This window comes from Leguminivora glycinivorella, chromosome 8 (genome assembly GCF_023078275.1).
Source record: "Leguminivora glycinivorella isolate SPB_JAAS2020 chromosome 8, LegGlyc_1.1, whole genome shotgun sequence".
Taxonomy (NCBI): Eukaryota; Metazoa; Arthropoda; class Insecta; order Lepidoptera; family Tortricidae; genus Leguminivora; species Leguminivora glycinivorella.
Genome location: NC_062978.1, coordinates 5161265 through 5178252, shown reverse-complemented (window position 1 = coordinate 5178252; position 16988 = coordinate 5161265). Strand labels below are relative to the sequence as shown.

Genomic DNA, 16988 nt, shown 5'->3' with positions numbered 1-16988 from the left:
TCACGTGTCCTAAAATCTTCTAAACGTCTACACCTTTACGGGTACGTGTAACCTTACCTTTTTCTTATCTTAGCTTTTTACATTGAAAGGCTCTAGGTAACCCTCTTTTAAATACTTCCTTAGTGTCCCACTGCTGGGCAAACGCCTATTCTCCGGTATACCTATAATGACGCTATGTTTTTCTTCCAGGAACTCCTCCGTGATTACCACGTGGACGCCGACGTCGCGTTCTTCCTCCACCGACCAGTGTTAGCACAGAAAGTCGCCGCCAAAGTCGAGCTGCTCCGCAAAAGTTCCGACAGCAAAACCACTAGCCCCGAGATGGCGCTGGAGAGATACAGCGTCGCATCTAAAGAGGCTTTGGAACCAGTAGTTCAGGCCATCACACCTCTGCTGCCTCTGAGGACCTGGGAGGACATTTCACCAGAGTTCTACGTCACGTTTTGGTAAACCTTTTTACTAATAAAAGTTTTAACAGCAAAACTACTAGCCCCGAGATGGCGCTAGAGAGATACAGCGTCGCGTTTAATCAGGCTTTAGATTCAAAATTATTTACATTGTGATGTTTCTGACCAATCTGTCACTTTTCTTTATTTTTTTACTGTAAAAAAAAGAAATTAGAGAAAGCCTAGTTTAGCTGTTGAGTCCAGAATGTCTGTCTGTATAGTATTTAGTTTATGAGAGATTCCAATAAGAAAAACTATAACTAAATTCCACCCCATAAAAAATCTCAACTCCGCATTTTTGGTGCAAGGCAACGAAAATATTAAAAACTTTCCTGGTTATAATTTGCAGGTCTCTGTCGATGTACGATCTAAAAGTCCCCGAAGACTGTTACGACCGAGAGATAGAACGTTTAAAGGCCGCCGCAGCCGCCGCCGCCAAGGATTCCTCGCAGGGAACCAAGGGCAAAAAAGAGCAGGAGCGGTTCAACACGCTTATAGATAAACTGCAGGTACTTACATTTTGATTAGTTTTCTTTAAAGCTTTAAGTGTCGCGGTGGGTAAATGCCTACCTACTCCTCTTGGTTTATTGCAGTATCTGTTGAGTTGCTCTGAAATGTATCAGGTTCTAGTTTAATTTGATTGACAGTCCTCAATTGTGCTTTTTCTGGAAACTTTCTGCCTCGCGCAGTTAAATTTTACAAATGTCACCTGCATTTATCTATCGATATATCAATACAATTTTGAAGAGAAGACCATACCAACTTCTATCATTTAAGACCAGCATATTGTACTTTCAACAGTTCTCAAGTTCTCCACAGGAAACTGTGTGGCAGTTGTTGCTTTTGTGTTTTTAAACCCTTGTAGTTAGCGCGACCACTAAAGATAGCATCTGATATTGGATCGGGCAATGTGAAAACGCTGTCTCGTTTCAGGAGGAGCGTGTCCGTCAGCAGGCGCACGTGGCGCGCGTGGCGGCGCGTCTAGCTCGCGAGTGCGCCGGCTGGTTCCCCGCGCGCGCGGTCAAGTCCGCCAAGAACGAGACGGTCACGCGGCTCATGCAGCTGTGCCTGTTCCCGCGCTGCGTGTTCACGCCGGCCGACGCGCTCTTCTGCGCCGAGTTTGTGCACACTGTACACGCTCTCAAGACGCCCAACTTCTCCACGCTGCTGTGCTATGACCGGGTGAGTCACAGGTTGTCAAGTCGGCAAGAACGAGACGGTCACGCGGCTTCTTGTTCTTTAACTTATGTCTGTCCATCACAGGTGTCGGCTTCAAGGACTTATATGTATCACACTAGTGAGATGCGAACGAGTTAAAAGCGAGGAGAGTTCACCGCGAGCTCGCCGGAGCAGGTACTACTAGATTCTTTATAAATACATTGGGCGATCGCGGCGAGGGCGCTCGTCTCGCTTTCAACTTGCTAGCGCGATAGACCACTAATATTTGGGGTAAACAATAATGTGGTGTTTTCAGTTATTCTGCGACATCACGTACTCGGTAATGTCATGCACGGAAGGCGAAGCGGCGCGCTACGCTCTATTCCTGTGTCGCGTGCTCGGCACGGCTATGCGCTGGCACGCAGACAAGGCCACCTTCCACAAGGAGTGCGCGCATTACCCCGGCTTCGTCACCAAGTACCGCGTGTCCAACCAGTTCACCGAGGCCAACGACCACGTGGGTTACGAGAACTACAGGTGGGTCACATCACACACTACTGAACTACAGCTCGGTCACACCACACTATACTGGATTACACCTCGGTCACACCACACTATACTGCACTACAAGTCAGTCACCTTCACGCTATACTGCACTACAGATCGTTCACACCCACACACTATACTGCACTACAGGAGGTCACTTCCACACTATACTGCACTACACAGATCGGTCACACCACATACTATACTTCTCCACTGGTTGGTCACACCCACACACTATACTGCACTACAGGTCAGTCACCTCCACGCTATACTGTACTACAGATCGTTCACACCCTCACACTATGCTGCACTACAGGTAGGTCACTTCCACGCTATACTGCACTACAGATCGGTTACACCACACTATACTTCACTACACCATTGGTCGGTTACAGCACACAATATACTGCACTACAACTCGGTCACCTCCACACTATACTGCCGCGGCTAGCACAGCGGAGCCACGTCAATTTTATAGATTTTACATTTCATGTAAAATGTTGATGTAATTTTCCAGACACGTGTGCCACAAGTGGCACTATAAGATTACGAAGGCGATGGTGGTGTGCCTGGAGTCGGGCGACTACGTGCAGATCCGCAACGCGCTCATCGTGCTCATCCGCGTGCTGCCGCGCTTCCCCGTGCTCGCCAAGCTGGCGCAGATCATCGAGAAGAAGGTTGAGAAGGTAACGACACTGTAGCTTAATAGCCGAGTCCACACAGAGCGACGAGGCACGTCCCGAGGCCATGTGCTCACGCGGCGAACGTCCAATGTAGCCGTGCCTCGGCCGGGGCAGGATGCTTAGCCAAGAAAAACGCGCGCACTGTACGTAGTGACTAAAGGACATCGTCTCCGCTGGCTTGCCCACAAAGGTCGGGCAGTCCAAAGGGCACACTTGGGTCGACCATCATTTTGAGTCATCGCGCCAGCCAAGTGAAAGTGATACTGAAGCCTATTGGTTATGCCAAAGTAAATAGTATTCGCTGGCTTGAATACCTGACTGAAGATTAGGCAGTTGCTTACTTGGGTTGACCAACTGGACAGACAGACAGACCCTATGGGGATAAAGTGAATCTAGTTTTTAGAGATAGAAGCTCATTGTATGTATGGATGTATAAACTCGTTTTACAAAACACAAAACATTGTCTCCACTGGCTTTGCCACCTGGGTGAAGTGAAGTTCAGTCATCAGTCTTAGTTGGGTGGATAGTGACTTGTTTATCATTGTAATTACCATTGGATGGATAGAGTGGACCCAGCTTTACGTGAGCTGACGTGATATTTGGATATAGTGAGGTGGCATACTCTTTTGTTGGAAGCAAAGAAATCAGATTTTGGGTTAAGCCAAGTATTTTATTTAGTCGGCTGTGTGCCTGGAGTTGAGCATCAGGTCTGTAATGAGCTTATTGGAGTGCTAAATGAATAGTAAATTGTGATATTGTTCGGGTTTTGCTCTACTTTTGTGAAGCATTTCTAATGCTGTAACGAAGAAATGAAATGAAATTAAAAAAGTATGTATCGACTCCACCACAAAGTATACAATAGTTTTCTTATAAAAATAAAGTAATGATGAATATGTTTTATCAGGTGAGAGAAGAAGAAAAGACACAGAGGCAGGACCTGTACGTTCTGGCGACGGGCTACAGCGGTCAGCTGCGGAATCGCATGTCCAGCATGATGAGGGAGAGCGAGTTCCATCAGGTTAGTGTATTTCAAGTAGAGAAGGGCATTTTTAGGGTTCCATGCCAGAAAGGTACAAAAAGAACTCTATTTTAAAGTCGTTTCACTCGACTTTGTATGTTTGTTTCATGTTAATTACACGACTGGGCGTTTAAATTCTATAAATACAATTCGAGTGGATAATGTTAGCAAATTTTCAATTTCCATCGCACGAACTCTGAATATAGTATTTGCTGTTATAATATACAGATTTTTGCATACAGCGAAGCGTGTCGTACGAGTTAGATCGGTACACAGTCGAAGACAATATTTAACGGTTAATGTGAATGTGATGCACGCAGATATTTTCAGAGATTTTCTTGAAGACAATGCGTGTTAAAATGTTGTAAATAATGATGTTATTGTGTGGGCAGGTGGTGCAGCTGCAGAGCAGCGACAAGCACAAGGCCGCGCCTGCGCCCGCGCATGCAGCCGCGCCCGCGCCCGCGCCGCGCGACGACGCGCACGAGGCGGAGCCGGCGGCGCACGCGCAGGGTGTGTATATTAGCTCAATATTGTTACCAGAGACGTATAACGTGTAAAGGGAATTTAAACGGGAAGCGGTAACTTCGTTTAGTGCGACGACCTAAAATTTGACGCTCACCAGCCGAAGGACAAAAAATTACTAATGTTACAAATACATAATTAAAAATAAGCTGATCGATAGTGAGAACTGAGAATCAAATGAACGCATCATTTTGCATTACTTTGCATCCTCAGATTCAGATAAACGAGAATCCCGCACGAGCGACCGGCGCCGAGAGGAATCCGAGCGTGACAAAGAATCCAAACGCGAAGCACGAGTGTGAGTACTTTATTACATATTTATTTGAGATAAATGTGGTGAAACAAACAGATCTACATTCTTATTCGTATACATACTCGTATTACATATGTAACCATTGATCATAAACATAATAGGCCATTTATATAGCTACAAAAGTAGGTACGTTCATAATAATCGTTAACAAATACATATTTAATATACTAAATTGATGTATTATTCTTACGTTTAGGACCTCTAAAGAAAGAGCCAAAGAAGAAATAAGAAGCAAAGAAAGATCACCCAGAGAACGTCAACACAGAGTAAGTTTAAACATGTCATTTGAATTCGAACCCAGGACCACGCATTACCTGCGTTACTCGTATGTGATTCCTTGTAATTTTCTCAAACATGCAATGAAATATTGTCTTTACGTTCCTTAAAATGGGCTGGGAAGTATCGCTTTTTGGGCGCAACAACTCGAGAGGACTGTAAAGGGATTTCATATTATTTTTCAGGCCTAGGCCTGCAAAGTAACTTTTTTTTATAAAATATTGTCCTTTAGAGCATTTTTTTTTTATTTCATTGTATGTTTGAGAAAAGCACTATACATGCCTCGGCGTGAAAACGGATTCCCGGCCTCGTATCCCTATCCGCCCTATATACCCACTTGGCCGGAAATCCTCATTTTCCCGGCCTCTGATGTAATGTACTATTAAAATTAAAAGGATTTATATTATGTTATTGCTGATTTAGTTGATACAACAAATGAATGATCATCAGATATTGCAATGAAATCTTAATGAGTTCTCGTACCATCTTAAATTCTAAATGGTCCTTTAGCTACCCAAGTTCCAATCATAAATGTTTGGTCCACGGATTTTTACCAAACACATACCCCACGGCAGTTTATTGCTCTCTAGAAAATAAAAAATTTGAAAAAACCCCCGACTGCAACATAGTAGACCGATTTTCATGAAACATGGCGAAGAACACTCCCGACTAACTCAGCTTTCAGACAAAAAAAACTAAATCTAAATCGGTTCATCCGTTCGGGAGCTACGATGCCACAGACAGACAGACACGTCAAACTTATAACACCCCGTCATTTTTGCGTCTGGGGTTAAAAAAGGATAAGTATGGGTGATCTACAAGAATGTGGCATGTTTGTGCAGGAGGAGCGGTACCTGGAGAGCGTGTCGCCGCCGCACGACCATCGCCATCCGCCCGATGACATCGATCGAGGTAACTATTTTTCCAATTTTTCATGGACGTGGCAACTGGCACTATATCCTTATCCGTGAAGCGGAAAGCCAATGGTATGATCGGTGTCCTCTTTTTAACCGGCTTAAAAAAAAGGAGGTTCTCAATTCGACTGAATTATTTTTTTTTGTATGTATGTATGTTATTCGATATCTCCGAGAATTGTGAACCGATTTCCAAAATATTTTTTTTAATCAAACAGGTATAACCCCGAGATGGTCCCATTGGCACCAAGTCACGGTCTGATGATGGGATCTGTAATGTTTTTAGTGTATTTTTCAAAGGTACACCAGTATTTACGCCTGATGGTAATAATTTTATGTGGCTGAGCTGATGATGGAAGGTCAACTCCTCAATGGTTAGGAGTTAAAGGATGATTCTTTCACTACTGTACGCATATTCGGACTGATACTTATAATATCAATAGGAACCACTAAAAATCAAGAAATAATTAAACTTAAAAAAAAAAAAACTGCCTTCAAAAATAAGCGCGTTACAAAAAACGGAGAAACTAAACAGCAAAAAAGAATAAACCTTGGAATTCAGATTTCTTATCGGATTGCAATAATCTAAACATCCAAATTATACAAATCAATTATTTTTGGAGTCGGGGCCTTGCACCAACTACAAAAATAATTGATTTGTTTATAATTTGGATTTTAGTTTCTCCGTTTTTTGTAATTTTTTGCGTTTCTCCGTTTTTTGTAACGCGCTTATTTTTGAAGGCGGTTTTTTTTATTATTCGGTTACCGCCATATTTGTGAAACGGATTCTATCGTATAATTTTACGAGTCCGTAACATTTACAGCCTTCGAGGTTAATGATCTAAGCCCGTTCTTTCTTTTCGTCAATAACTTAATGTTGTGGCCGCTGTACACATATGGCCAACGGTTCCACCAACCCTTTGTGAAACCCCTTGGCCAAGATAAGAGCCGCTGTTTACACATTGGCGAACCAATCACTTGGCATTGGCTCTTCATGAAAGATGGACGTGGAATGGAAAAGTCTAGGAAATTCTAGGTCAATTCACGTTGTCAGAAAATTTTTATTAAAAAATAATAACCCCGTAGTAAAATTAAATTATTTGAAATATTAACAGTTTTTTGAATATTCTGATAAGAATATTTATCTTTTTTAGGAAATACATTAAACATTTGCAAGGTTATTTTATTTCCTAAAATCTACACTATTATTGGCATAGATAAACTTATTATTTTCGTAAATATTTCACTACTGTCCTCTCTGACGGCTGACGACCAACTGAATGAAGCGCCAACGTGTAAACGCAGTTGGCCATTGGCGCCAAGATCCTTTGATGTGTGGACAAAAAACCGACACCAATCGGTTGGCCGGCAAGCGCAAGCGCCAACTGCCAACTTACGGCCAAGTAGCCCTCTACACGCTTGGCCAAGGGGGTTGGTGGAACCGTTGGCCATATGTGTACAGCGGCCATTATGTATAAACGTCGGCTCATAGCAGTAAAGGTTCATGTATTAAGGCAATCGACATAGTATCTTCTACAAATATGATTCTGTATGTGGACTTTATAGCGTTAGTCCTATACGGATCCATTTACACAACGAGCGAACTGTGATTGTCTGAGCATGTAACTTTAATAACATTGCGGACGCTTAAGGTTACATACAATTCAGCACTTCCATCAAATACCGCAACGCAATGTAATGAAACTCGCATCTCGCATGAGAGTTCTCTCACCGTGGAAATATCGCTCTAACTTTCCAAATTGTTCGCAGATGTGAAACGGCGTAAAGTTGAAAGCAGCAATAACGGCAAGGTGAGTATCGTTGTAAGTAGCCGGCCTCGCGGCGCGCCGGACTGAGGATTGGGCTGGGCCACGACTGCACCAGATATACCTCGCTAGTGTGAGCTACTGCGTGGGATCTCAAGAATCGTGTGTTACAGACTTTATGAACATTAGCCAGTGATACAGTGTTAAAAAAAATAAAAAATAAAAACAACGGACGGTGTAAAACATGTCAATGGAATGAAACTACGGCGCCACAGCAAGATCGACAGAGTAAATAAAGAAAATGTAAATTGTGAGAGAATTGACAACGGCACGAACGACGAAGGAAATATTAAGAAAGCGTTAGAAAATCAGCGCAAAGAACGAATTAACAAAATAAATATGACTACAAATTATAATCATAGAAAAATAAGTAATAGACAACTTGATTGAAGACCATCAACGCCATTAGAAATAAAGAAAACATAGTGTAAGAAATCAATATCAGCATAGACAACGGAGATAACAAATGAAACCAGTGACTACAAATAATATAATAATAGAATAGTAACATATGACATGTAAGATATTTTGATTTGAATGAAGAACATCAACCAACTCAGTGAATAGCCTCTAACTGCAAGGAGAGAGAGTACGTCCACACATTATGTTAAGAAGATCGACAACTGATGCGACGCTTCGTGTTTCAACGGAAAAGATAAGACAAGAATTCTCGACGACTGATCTTTGGAAACATAAATAAATACTAACATTTTACTGAAATATGAAGAATTAACCATGATTTTAAATGTGATTTCCCCGTGTGAAACTCCCATCAAGATTTTATGAAGAAGGAAGATGAAGAATATAAAAAACTTAAATATTAAATATTATCAAACATTACTAAACTTTCCATACCAGGAAGCCATAAAAACAGAAAAGCTGTGAGTCGTTGGTCTATCAGCCCAGTCCAAGTATGCTATGGTAAGGTTAATCTTTTGAAGGTTGAGTCAAATGATCCAAAGAATATGTGCAACAGAATTATCTACTGAAGAAAAAAGGAGCCTACACCAATCAAGAGGAAACCAGATTTTTGTGATGCCTGCTGAGAGATACAGACCTATTGAGTATACATAATTATAACAGAACTGAAGACGACCATTGTGTGCAGACGAAGGATTGTTCTAGAAGAAATGCATGGATTTGATACCAACTAAATATAACTCTGTTGCCTTATTCAATGTTTCCTTTGACCCAATCATATAATAATAGTATTTGCTAAATTATACTGTAAATATGTAGAAAATAATGAAATTAATTGTTACTTGGTAATTTAAGCATATAATATAACGTGTTTTTTTGAATAAGCAGGGCAAAGAGATTGAGGAACGATCACCCGAGAAGGAAAAGCGAAAGACAAAAGTGAGAGGTGATGAGCGTAAAGAACGTAAGATGAGCCGCAAAAGGGTAAGTTGGACAACACATACACTAAATTTGCGGACACGCTTAAACATATTTAACTAACTACAAATAAATATCAGTTTTAAATTATCTTTTTTGCTCGTAAAATTGACAAAATATTGACATAAGATTGCTTGCTTGAATACTAAGTAAAATCTAATGACCCATATTTAGCGGCATATTATATGGCAATAGTTTTTGTTTTACAAGGGAGCAAAGTTGTTTAACCGCACGTGCCAATATTGATATCTAAGCAAGCGAAAGATTCCAATATTGAACCGCGAGCGTAGCGAGGGTTTTAAGGCATCAAGGTGGCAAGATTAAACAAACAAACTTTTCCACCGAGTGAAACACAAATTTTTTCACCACACCAACACAAACAAAATACTGACTATAAAACATCCAACTAAACCAAATCCTTAAATCTATTCAATATTTGTGATTCAAAGTCATCATTTATAGATAAATGCTACCAGCCAGCTTAAGACATCAAGCTAAAATTTGTATGGAGAATTGTTCCTGGGACATGGTGTGTTTCTATGTAGTAGGTACAGTCAAGTGTAAAAATATGGGTGCGTACAACTTATCAAAAATATGTCCCATAGCACTTTATGTCGGCGGAATAAGGTCTCGGTACATATTTTTGAGCGGATAAAATCGATACGTATTTTTGCACTTGACTGTACCAGTAGTGTAGTAGGTACATGTAGTAGGAGGTAGGAGGTAACAGGGCGACCGAGCTTCGCTCGGAGTTCTATTTTACTATATCGCGTCATTAGATTAAAAAGTCTCTTACGGGTTAGCTCATGGCTGACTTGTAAATGGAATTACTTTGCATTCTTGTGGATAAAATGCAATTTTGCTATCTGTTTTCGAATAACAAAGTAAGCCTTTACCAGTTGGTGTGGTGAAAATATATTTAATTTACGTCTGTATAAGGGTTTCCTCAAACCCTATCGACGCGGATTCGGCTCTAGCCGATCAAAAATCGCTATTAGTATGAAGACGCATACGCGTCGTCGTCATGTTCATACTAACGAGCGATTTTTGGTTGGCGAAAGCAGATTCCCCGTCGATATGTTTGGAAAGATCCTAAAACAGAAATTATCATTTAATTTAGCGCAAACGTTATGCGCTCATTTGTCTGTAGTATTATGATGACTTATAAAACGCAATTCTTTTTTATATGAACATCGAACCATGAAAAAAAGGGTAAACAACAAATATAATTAGATTTTTCTTCTGTAGGATAGAGCTGATGAGTCAGCAATTTTAGAACAGAAAAGACGGCGCGACGAACAAAAAGGTAATAATAAATATATTATAAGTAAAGATCGTTATCAGGGTGCACTTTTCGTGGCAAGTGGTACGGTTGGCAAAAAAAAAACAAATACATTTAAATATTCACTTTATTCTTAACTACAAAATAAATACTTCCCTTCTTAGGATTACACCTATATTTTTGAAACAATATACGTCAAATGACATTAATTATGTATGCCATAAAAATACATTACGCGATGTGTAATTATATTATTTAAATCCAAATAATCAAATGCACTCTAGATACGACTAATTATCTAGAATTGTTATTCAAGTAGTTCAAGTCAAAAGTAGTGCACGAAGTAAGACGAGCACGGAGGAGTGTAATAAAGTGCACGAATAATCCCAGTATCTTCATTCACAGTATGGATATGACACAATACCTAGATTTTATAACAACCTTCTTGTAACTTCTGTCAACGTAGAAAGGTCATTTAGTTATTTAAAATGGATTTTTTCTAATCGACGTGAACAACTGACATCCAAATATGTTGAACAAATTTTAGTTATTTATTCAATGTAATTTGGCTACGAAATTATAAATATGTATATATTTCATAATTTGTTAAGTATATGTAGTGTTTTAAATACTTGTGTATTTGTTTTTTTGTCAACCATACTCTGCCACCAATACAGCACGTTGATAACGATCTTTAATTATAAGAGCTTTTGCTTCTTAGTTCTACTTGTCCTTAGGTCAGATGTGTATTGCGCCTCACTCCCTCGTTATCCAAAAGTGCATGATGCAATAAAAAAATAATGGTTAGTTAATAAATCGCTTCAATATTTGTGTCGAATGCGTTAACTAAATCAAATATTATGCTTAAATGTTGCTTGTATGTTTTAGCTGTTTTAAAGATGGGAGGCCACCAAAACGGATCTCAGGAAGATCATCACTACGAGAAATATCATAAACGGGTAAGGAACTACTGTACGGCACTTTTTTATCTATGTATAGCAAAGACCTATATAACTCCATCTAGACGGATAAAGTCTAAGAAAAAAACGTACCTCAGTACCATATAGATAAAGCAGTGGTGACCTAGATGGCGTTACACCTTTGGGGTAGGCTCAGCTAGATGGCGCTAATATTAAAATTTGACATTTTAAAACATATCAAGCTCAGAATATGGGCCAAATTGTCAAAACTGAGGTTCAAAAGTTTTAAGCCTGTGTGGAGAGATGGCAGTCTATGCACTGTGATTACACATTTTGCTTTGACAGTAACGCTCTTTAATACTCGATCCTCTTTGATGTATAGTCAACCATATCGAGGATTTACTGGTGAAACCTGATAAATCGAGATAATTTGTCCTGGAAATAACAACATTGTGGAAATCGCAAATATTTCGAATTTCAAAAACCAGTTTGCTCAACTTATCGGGTTTCACCAGTAAACCCTCGTATGGAACCCTAGGCCACTCTACAACCCTGTCAAAATGACAAGCAGTAAGATTTCGTACGGTCTGATTTATAAAGTCACTATGACATAGTTCTACAGTGACCTAGGGTTCCAATTGGTTGACAGTACCTATATCTCCGCCTAGCAATCCTAGCACCCCTAGTACATACAAGTTTTGCTTAGATTGGGTCTAAGTTGATCTGTGTAAGGTTTCCCCCAATATTTATTTATAGTATGTAAAGTCCTGACCTAAGACAGTTTTTTTCATATTCTAAGATTAATATAATAGCATTGTTCACAGACGTTTCTGCTTGTTTGAAATTGTACTGTATGAAATTTAGGGCTTGATTACAATATTCGCTCTAAATGTGTACATAATTTTGTTGCCAGCTAAAGGTTACGCGTATATGAATTGTTCTGTAAATAGGCCAGTCGCGCACGATTGCAAGTCTGACTGCTAACCCTTCGGAAATTACAACATCGGTGAAGAAGAATCGCCGCCACAAACTTTTCAGTTAGTCTATTTAGAGTTAGACCAATGTAACTCTGCAGTTTCTGCACCTCAATAATGACAGCCGCTTAGAAAAGGAATGTAAGGTGTACTCGGGTAATTCCGAACGTCGAAAACCGTCGGCAAATTCCGAAAAGGGACCCTTATTACTATGGAATCACGGGTGATTATCATTTGAATTTCGGAATTTTCCGACGGTTTTCGACGTTCGGAATTACCCGAGTACACCTTATTTCTAATTTATAGCAATATTTCTTGGCTGTCACCAAGAGATGATAATGATGATTGCTGACAGTAGAACATAGTACATTATATTCTTTCTTGCGTTATTATGGCTTAGGCACTGATCCCACCCCGAGCTAGTAAGTTATGAGCTATCGGCTATAAAAACGAACAAAAGATAAGCTCTCAAGTGCAAATAAAAGAGACACGGCGATATTGATAGGTCACCGCTGGGCGAGTAACTGTAAACATCGCCGTGTCCCTTTTATTCACTCTGGATTGATTATCTTTTGTTCGTTTTTATAGTCGATAGCTCATAGCTTACGGTGGGACCAGTGCCTTATTGCCAAGGATCATAGGAGTATGAAAATTAATCGCGAGAATTGGCGCAGGTACTAGTTTTGACGAAAGCGGCTACAAACTGATATTTCTACTTCTCCTTCTTGTGGAATTAGACTGCTAGCCCTAATTGGGATGAGTTTGGTTTCTCCTCATGTTTCTCTTCGTCGCACTTATCAAATGATGATGATTTATTTCGTTCGAAAATTCCCAAACACTCATTGTTACGATTCAGGGTTCGAACCCATGACTATTGGATTGGCAAAGTGCCATGTTGAAAACTAAGCCACAGGCGCTCTCATGGCAGAATACATCACAAACTTTTTCTTATATTTTTCTATCTAAAGTACTTTTCTGGCTGCATATAAACTTGGTCTAGCTCTAAAAGTACTTTCTTTTATTGTCAAGTAGTTAATACGATCGTAATAACATTATTTGTTTATAATAATGATAAAATAAATATAACAAGGTACGGGTAGCGTTTAGAAGTTTAGGTTTATAATAAAATTAATTAATATAGTGTTTTAAGTACGTGCTGTAAATTAAATGTGTAATGGTGAAAAGAAAATGGATTAAGTAGTTACTGTAGTTAGACTAAACTATTTGGTATGGATTTACCTATAATTACGGTTAGAAATAAATTAAATAATTATAAATAACACTATAGGCAACAAACAACAACGATGTACAAGTACATAATGTTCTTGAGTAAATATTTAAAGAATGGTTTTTTTACAGGAAAAGTCGCCGTTCAGGGATCGCTCGCATGAAGAACCAAGAGATAAACAATATCCTTTTTAATATAATTATGTCGGTGTGCCTAACGCGTAGGTAGCTTCTATGCCCACACCGGCATCACAATTTGCGTTATTAGCCGGGTCCACACAGAGCTAGGCAATATCCTCGCGCGGCAAACTTTCAGTGTAGACGGGCCTCTGCCAACCGATCAGCCTGCCTCATCCACATTGAACATTTGCCGCGCTAGGACATTGCTTCGCGACATGCCTCTCTAATTATGTAAATATAGTTCTGTGTTTATGACGTGGCAACTTCTACCAGGAACGAAGAAAACTTACTGTCGTAATGCTGCCACCGAGATCAAAAGCGGTTGGAACGCACGGACTGAGGGAGAATGTCCAGGCTAATATTGCAAAGTGTGTTCAGGTGTTTGGCACTCTACAATTTGAAAGGATGGGCGCCGCCGGTATAAGTTATATAAAGAATAGCGTATCATTTCGGATTTAGGGCAGGTTGCATCAAACCGTCTGTCACCGTTAAAGCGTTCGTTAAATTTTAAATTGTATGGGAAGTTCCATAGACGTCTGCTGCGTGACGATGATGTGTCTGTCAAATGTGGTTGATAAAACTGACCCTTATTGTACCTAAGTGGTTTTTTATTTTAAGCTGAATCGTTAAATTTATTAATTTTACAATGATGCTTACATATCCGTAAATTACTCTAGAGCCATATCAAGACAGTTGGCAACGATTTTAACGGCTCCGCCAGTGCAAATATTATTGTGTGCGTGTGGATTGAGTGAGCACCTTCCGAAAATAAAACAAAAATATGCTGATCATTTTAGTAAAAGTTCTAAAACAATTGTAAAACGAATGTCAGCAGTTCTCGAAAAGTTTGTACAAAAATTAAGGGAAAAGTTAAATTTGTTTTTATTAATTCCTATTTTGTTACCAAGATTTTGTTGATGAATTGAGATTTTGTTAAGTTTTATTTCGTCATTAAGGTTCTCTAGTATCTATATTTTCTTAATTATAACAATTATCCTGTATATATCTTACGAAAGTCGAATTATATTACTAAATGTTGGTAACATAACTTTTTAACAAAAAATAAAACCGCCTTAAAAAAAAAAAGCGTGTTACAAAACACGGAGAAACTAAAAAGCCAAAAATAATAAACCTTCGAATTCAGATTTCTTATCGGATTGCAATAATCTAAACACCCAAATTATAAACAAATCAATTATTTTTGTAGTCGGTACCAGACCTGTTCGTCGCCTTGCTATTTCCTTTTTGCCCTACCCAACCATACGCAGGCTGGTCCCGACTCCAAAAATAATTGATTTGTTTATAATTTGGGTGTTTAGATTATTGCAATCCGATAAGAAATCTGAATTCGAAGGTTTATTATTTTTGGCTTTTTAGTTTCTCCGTGTTTTGTAACACGCTTTTTTTTTGAAGGCGGTTTTATTTTTTGTTAAAAAGTTAATTTATTTGTTGATTTTTAGTGGTTCCTAGTGATATTATATGTATCAGTCCGAATATATGTACAGTAGTGAAAGAATTGTCCTTTAACTCCTAACCATTGAGGAGTTGACCTTCCATCATCAGCTCAGCCTCATAAAATTATTACCATCAGGCGCAAATACTGGTGCACCTTTGAAAAATACACAAAAAACATTACATGTGTCTATAACATTTGAAGAGTTCCCTCGATTTCTCCAAGATCCCATCATCAGACCACGACTTGGTGCCAATGGGACCATCTCGGGGTTATACCCGTTCGATCAAAAAAAAATTTTGAAAATCGGTCTACGATTCTCGGAGATATCGAGTAACATACATACAAAAAAAAAAAAAAAAAAAAAAAAACATTCAGTCGAATTGAGAACCTCCTCCTTTTTTGAAGTCGGTTACAAATAGGATCAATTAAAATTTGCTGACGTGGCATTGTACAAAGTTTACGGGAATTGCTGATATCTGAATTTGTAAAAAGATAAATCAAAAGATACAGTCATTAACATGTGCTCACTCAGTTCTCACAACTACCAACGAAAACGAAAACAATGAAAAACATAAGATTTAGACCGCTATTATATGTGTATAGTTTAGTAAAAGTGAAATGGGAATTTGTAAAATACAAAACGAACCACTAACGTGTCAGGTTTTTTTATAATAAATTTTTGTAAGTGCTCACTCAGTCCACACGTTTTGAGAAAGTTAAAAATGTAAATATCTTAAGATTTGTAGCACCTCAGACACTCGAAAGTACTTCAACATTTAGTAAATTTTTTATTAAATATCCACCATCTAATATTTTATATTCGTTGTCTGGTTTTAAAGATATTCAGACATAACTTTTCTCATACAAATGTATCGTGTAGGGTGGCCACACTATGTCGGCTCCTAATACAATACATTCACTGTTTTCGTTGGTAGTTTGTGAGAACTAAGTGAACATGTTAATGACTGTATCTTTTGATTTATCTTTTTACAAATTCAGAGATTCGTTTTACAATTGTTTTAGAACTTTTACTAAATGATCAGCATATTTTTATTTTATTTTCGGAAGGTGCTCACTCAATCCACACGCACACAATATTATTTTAATTGTAATTCTTCAATGAAATTATGAAATATACTTGCATAGGGGCATCAAAATCGTTGCTTAGTCGGGTCTGACTAAAACATCTGAAAAGAATTTGAACGTGCTGGCTGGAAAATGTGAAACATTCACATAGTACGATTCAAACAAGATTTGTCAAATCGACGCTAAAAGTATGCGCCCACGGGCGACTTTTTTGTCTCTGAGATGTGTTTCTATGAAAAGTTACTTACTACGGCACTTTCATACCAGCCCATAGTCCGATGGTGTCAGAGACAGAAAAGTTGCGGCGATAATGTCGCCCCTGGGTGTTACAATACAGAGGCTAGTTAGTTTTAATACGAATTACAACAAACTGATTCCTTAACCATGCTATACTAGGCGGTCTAACGAGTCAAAAATGAGAAGATAAGAAGAAAGAAGAACATGCGTGGCTCCTGAGTTTAGTGATAATTCAAATAGTCGAATTAAGAAAGTACATTGCATGAAAAGTGCAATAAAATATGTTTCTTGACATCTAAAAGTGCTTTTTCTAGCGGGGCGCGAATCCACTTTATATCTGGGACGCAAAGATTGTCTCTCATCTGAACTCCTACTAGGTCCTGATATTTATAAAATTCTGCCCTACTAGTCAGCAGTAGAACAGCCTGCCTAACCGAAATGACAATCGTTGACGCTGAACGCCGATCGAAACGCAATCTGGTTCTCTTGCTCCAATACGGAAGAGTGATAGAGATAGCTAGCT

General features: G+C 39.0%; 1 protein-coding gene across 1 annotated transcript in view; it reads left to right on the top strand.

Moving 5' to 3' along the window:
- Positions 1-16766, top strand: part of LOC125228522 (THO complex subunit 2) — a 30279-nt gene extending 13513 nt beyond the window's left edge. The window contains 16 exon segments of the mRNA XM_048133114.1: positions 190-446; positions 796-955; positions 1380-1628; positions 1921-2141; positions 2668-2836; positions 3738-3851; positions 4244-4364; positions 4590-4674; positions 4886-4955; positions 5808-5877; positions 7650-7690; positions 9014-9109; positions 10352-10409; positions 11274-11344; positions 13639-13688; positions 16625-16766. Coding sequence (XP_047989071.1) covers positions 190-446; positions 796-955; positions 1380-1628; positions 1921-2141; positions 2668-2836; positions 3738-3851; positions 4244-4364; positions 4590-4674; positions 4886-4955; positions 5808-5877; positions 7650-7690; positions 9014-9109; positions 10352-10409; positions 11274-11344; positions 13639-13688; positions 16625-16655 — 1863 coding nt within the window. The 3' untranslated portion in view covers positions 16656-16766.
- The last annotated feature ends 222 nt before the right edge of the window (positions 16767-16988 follow it).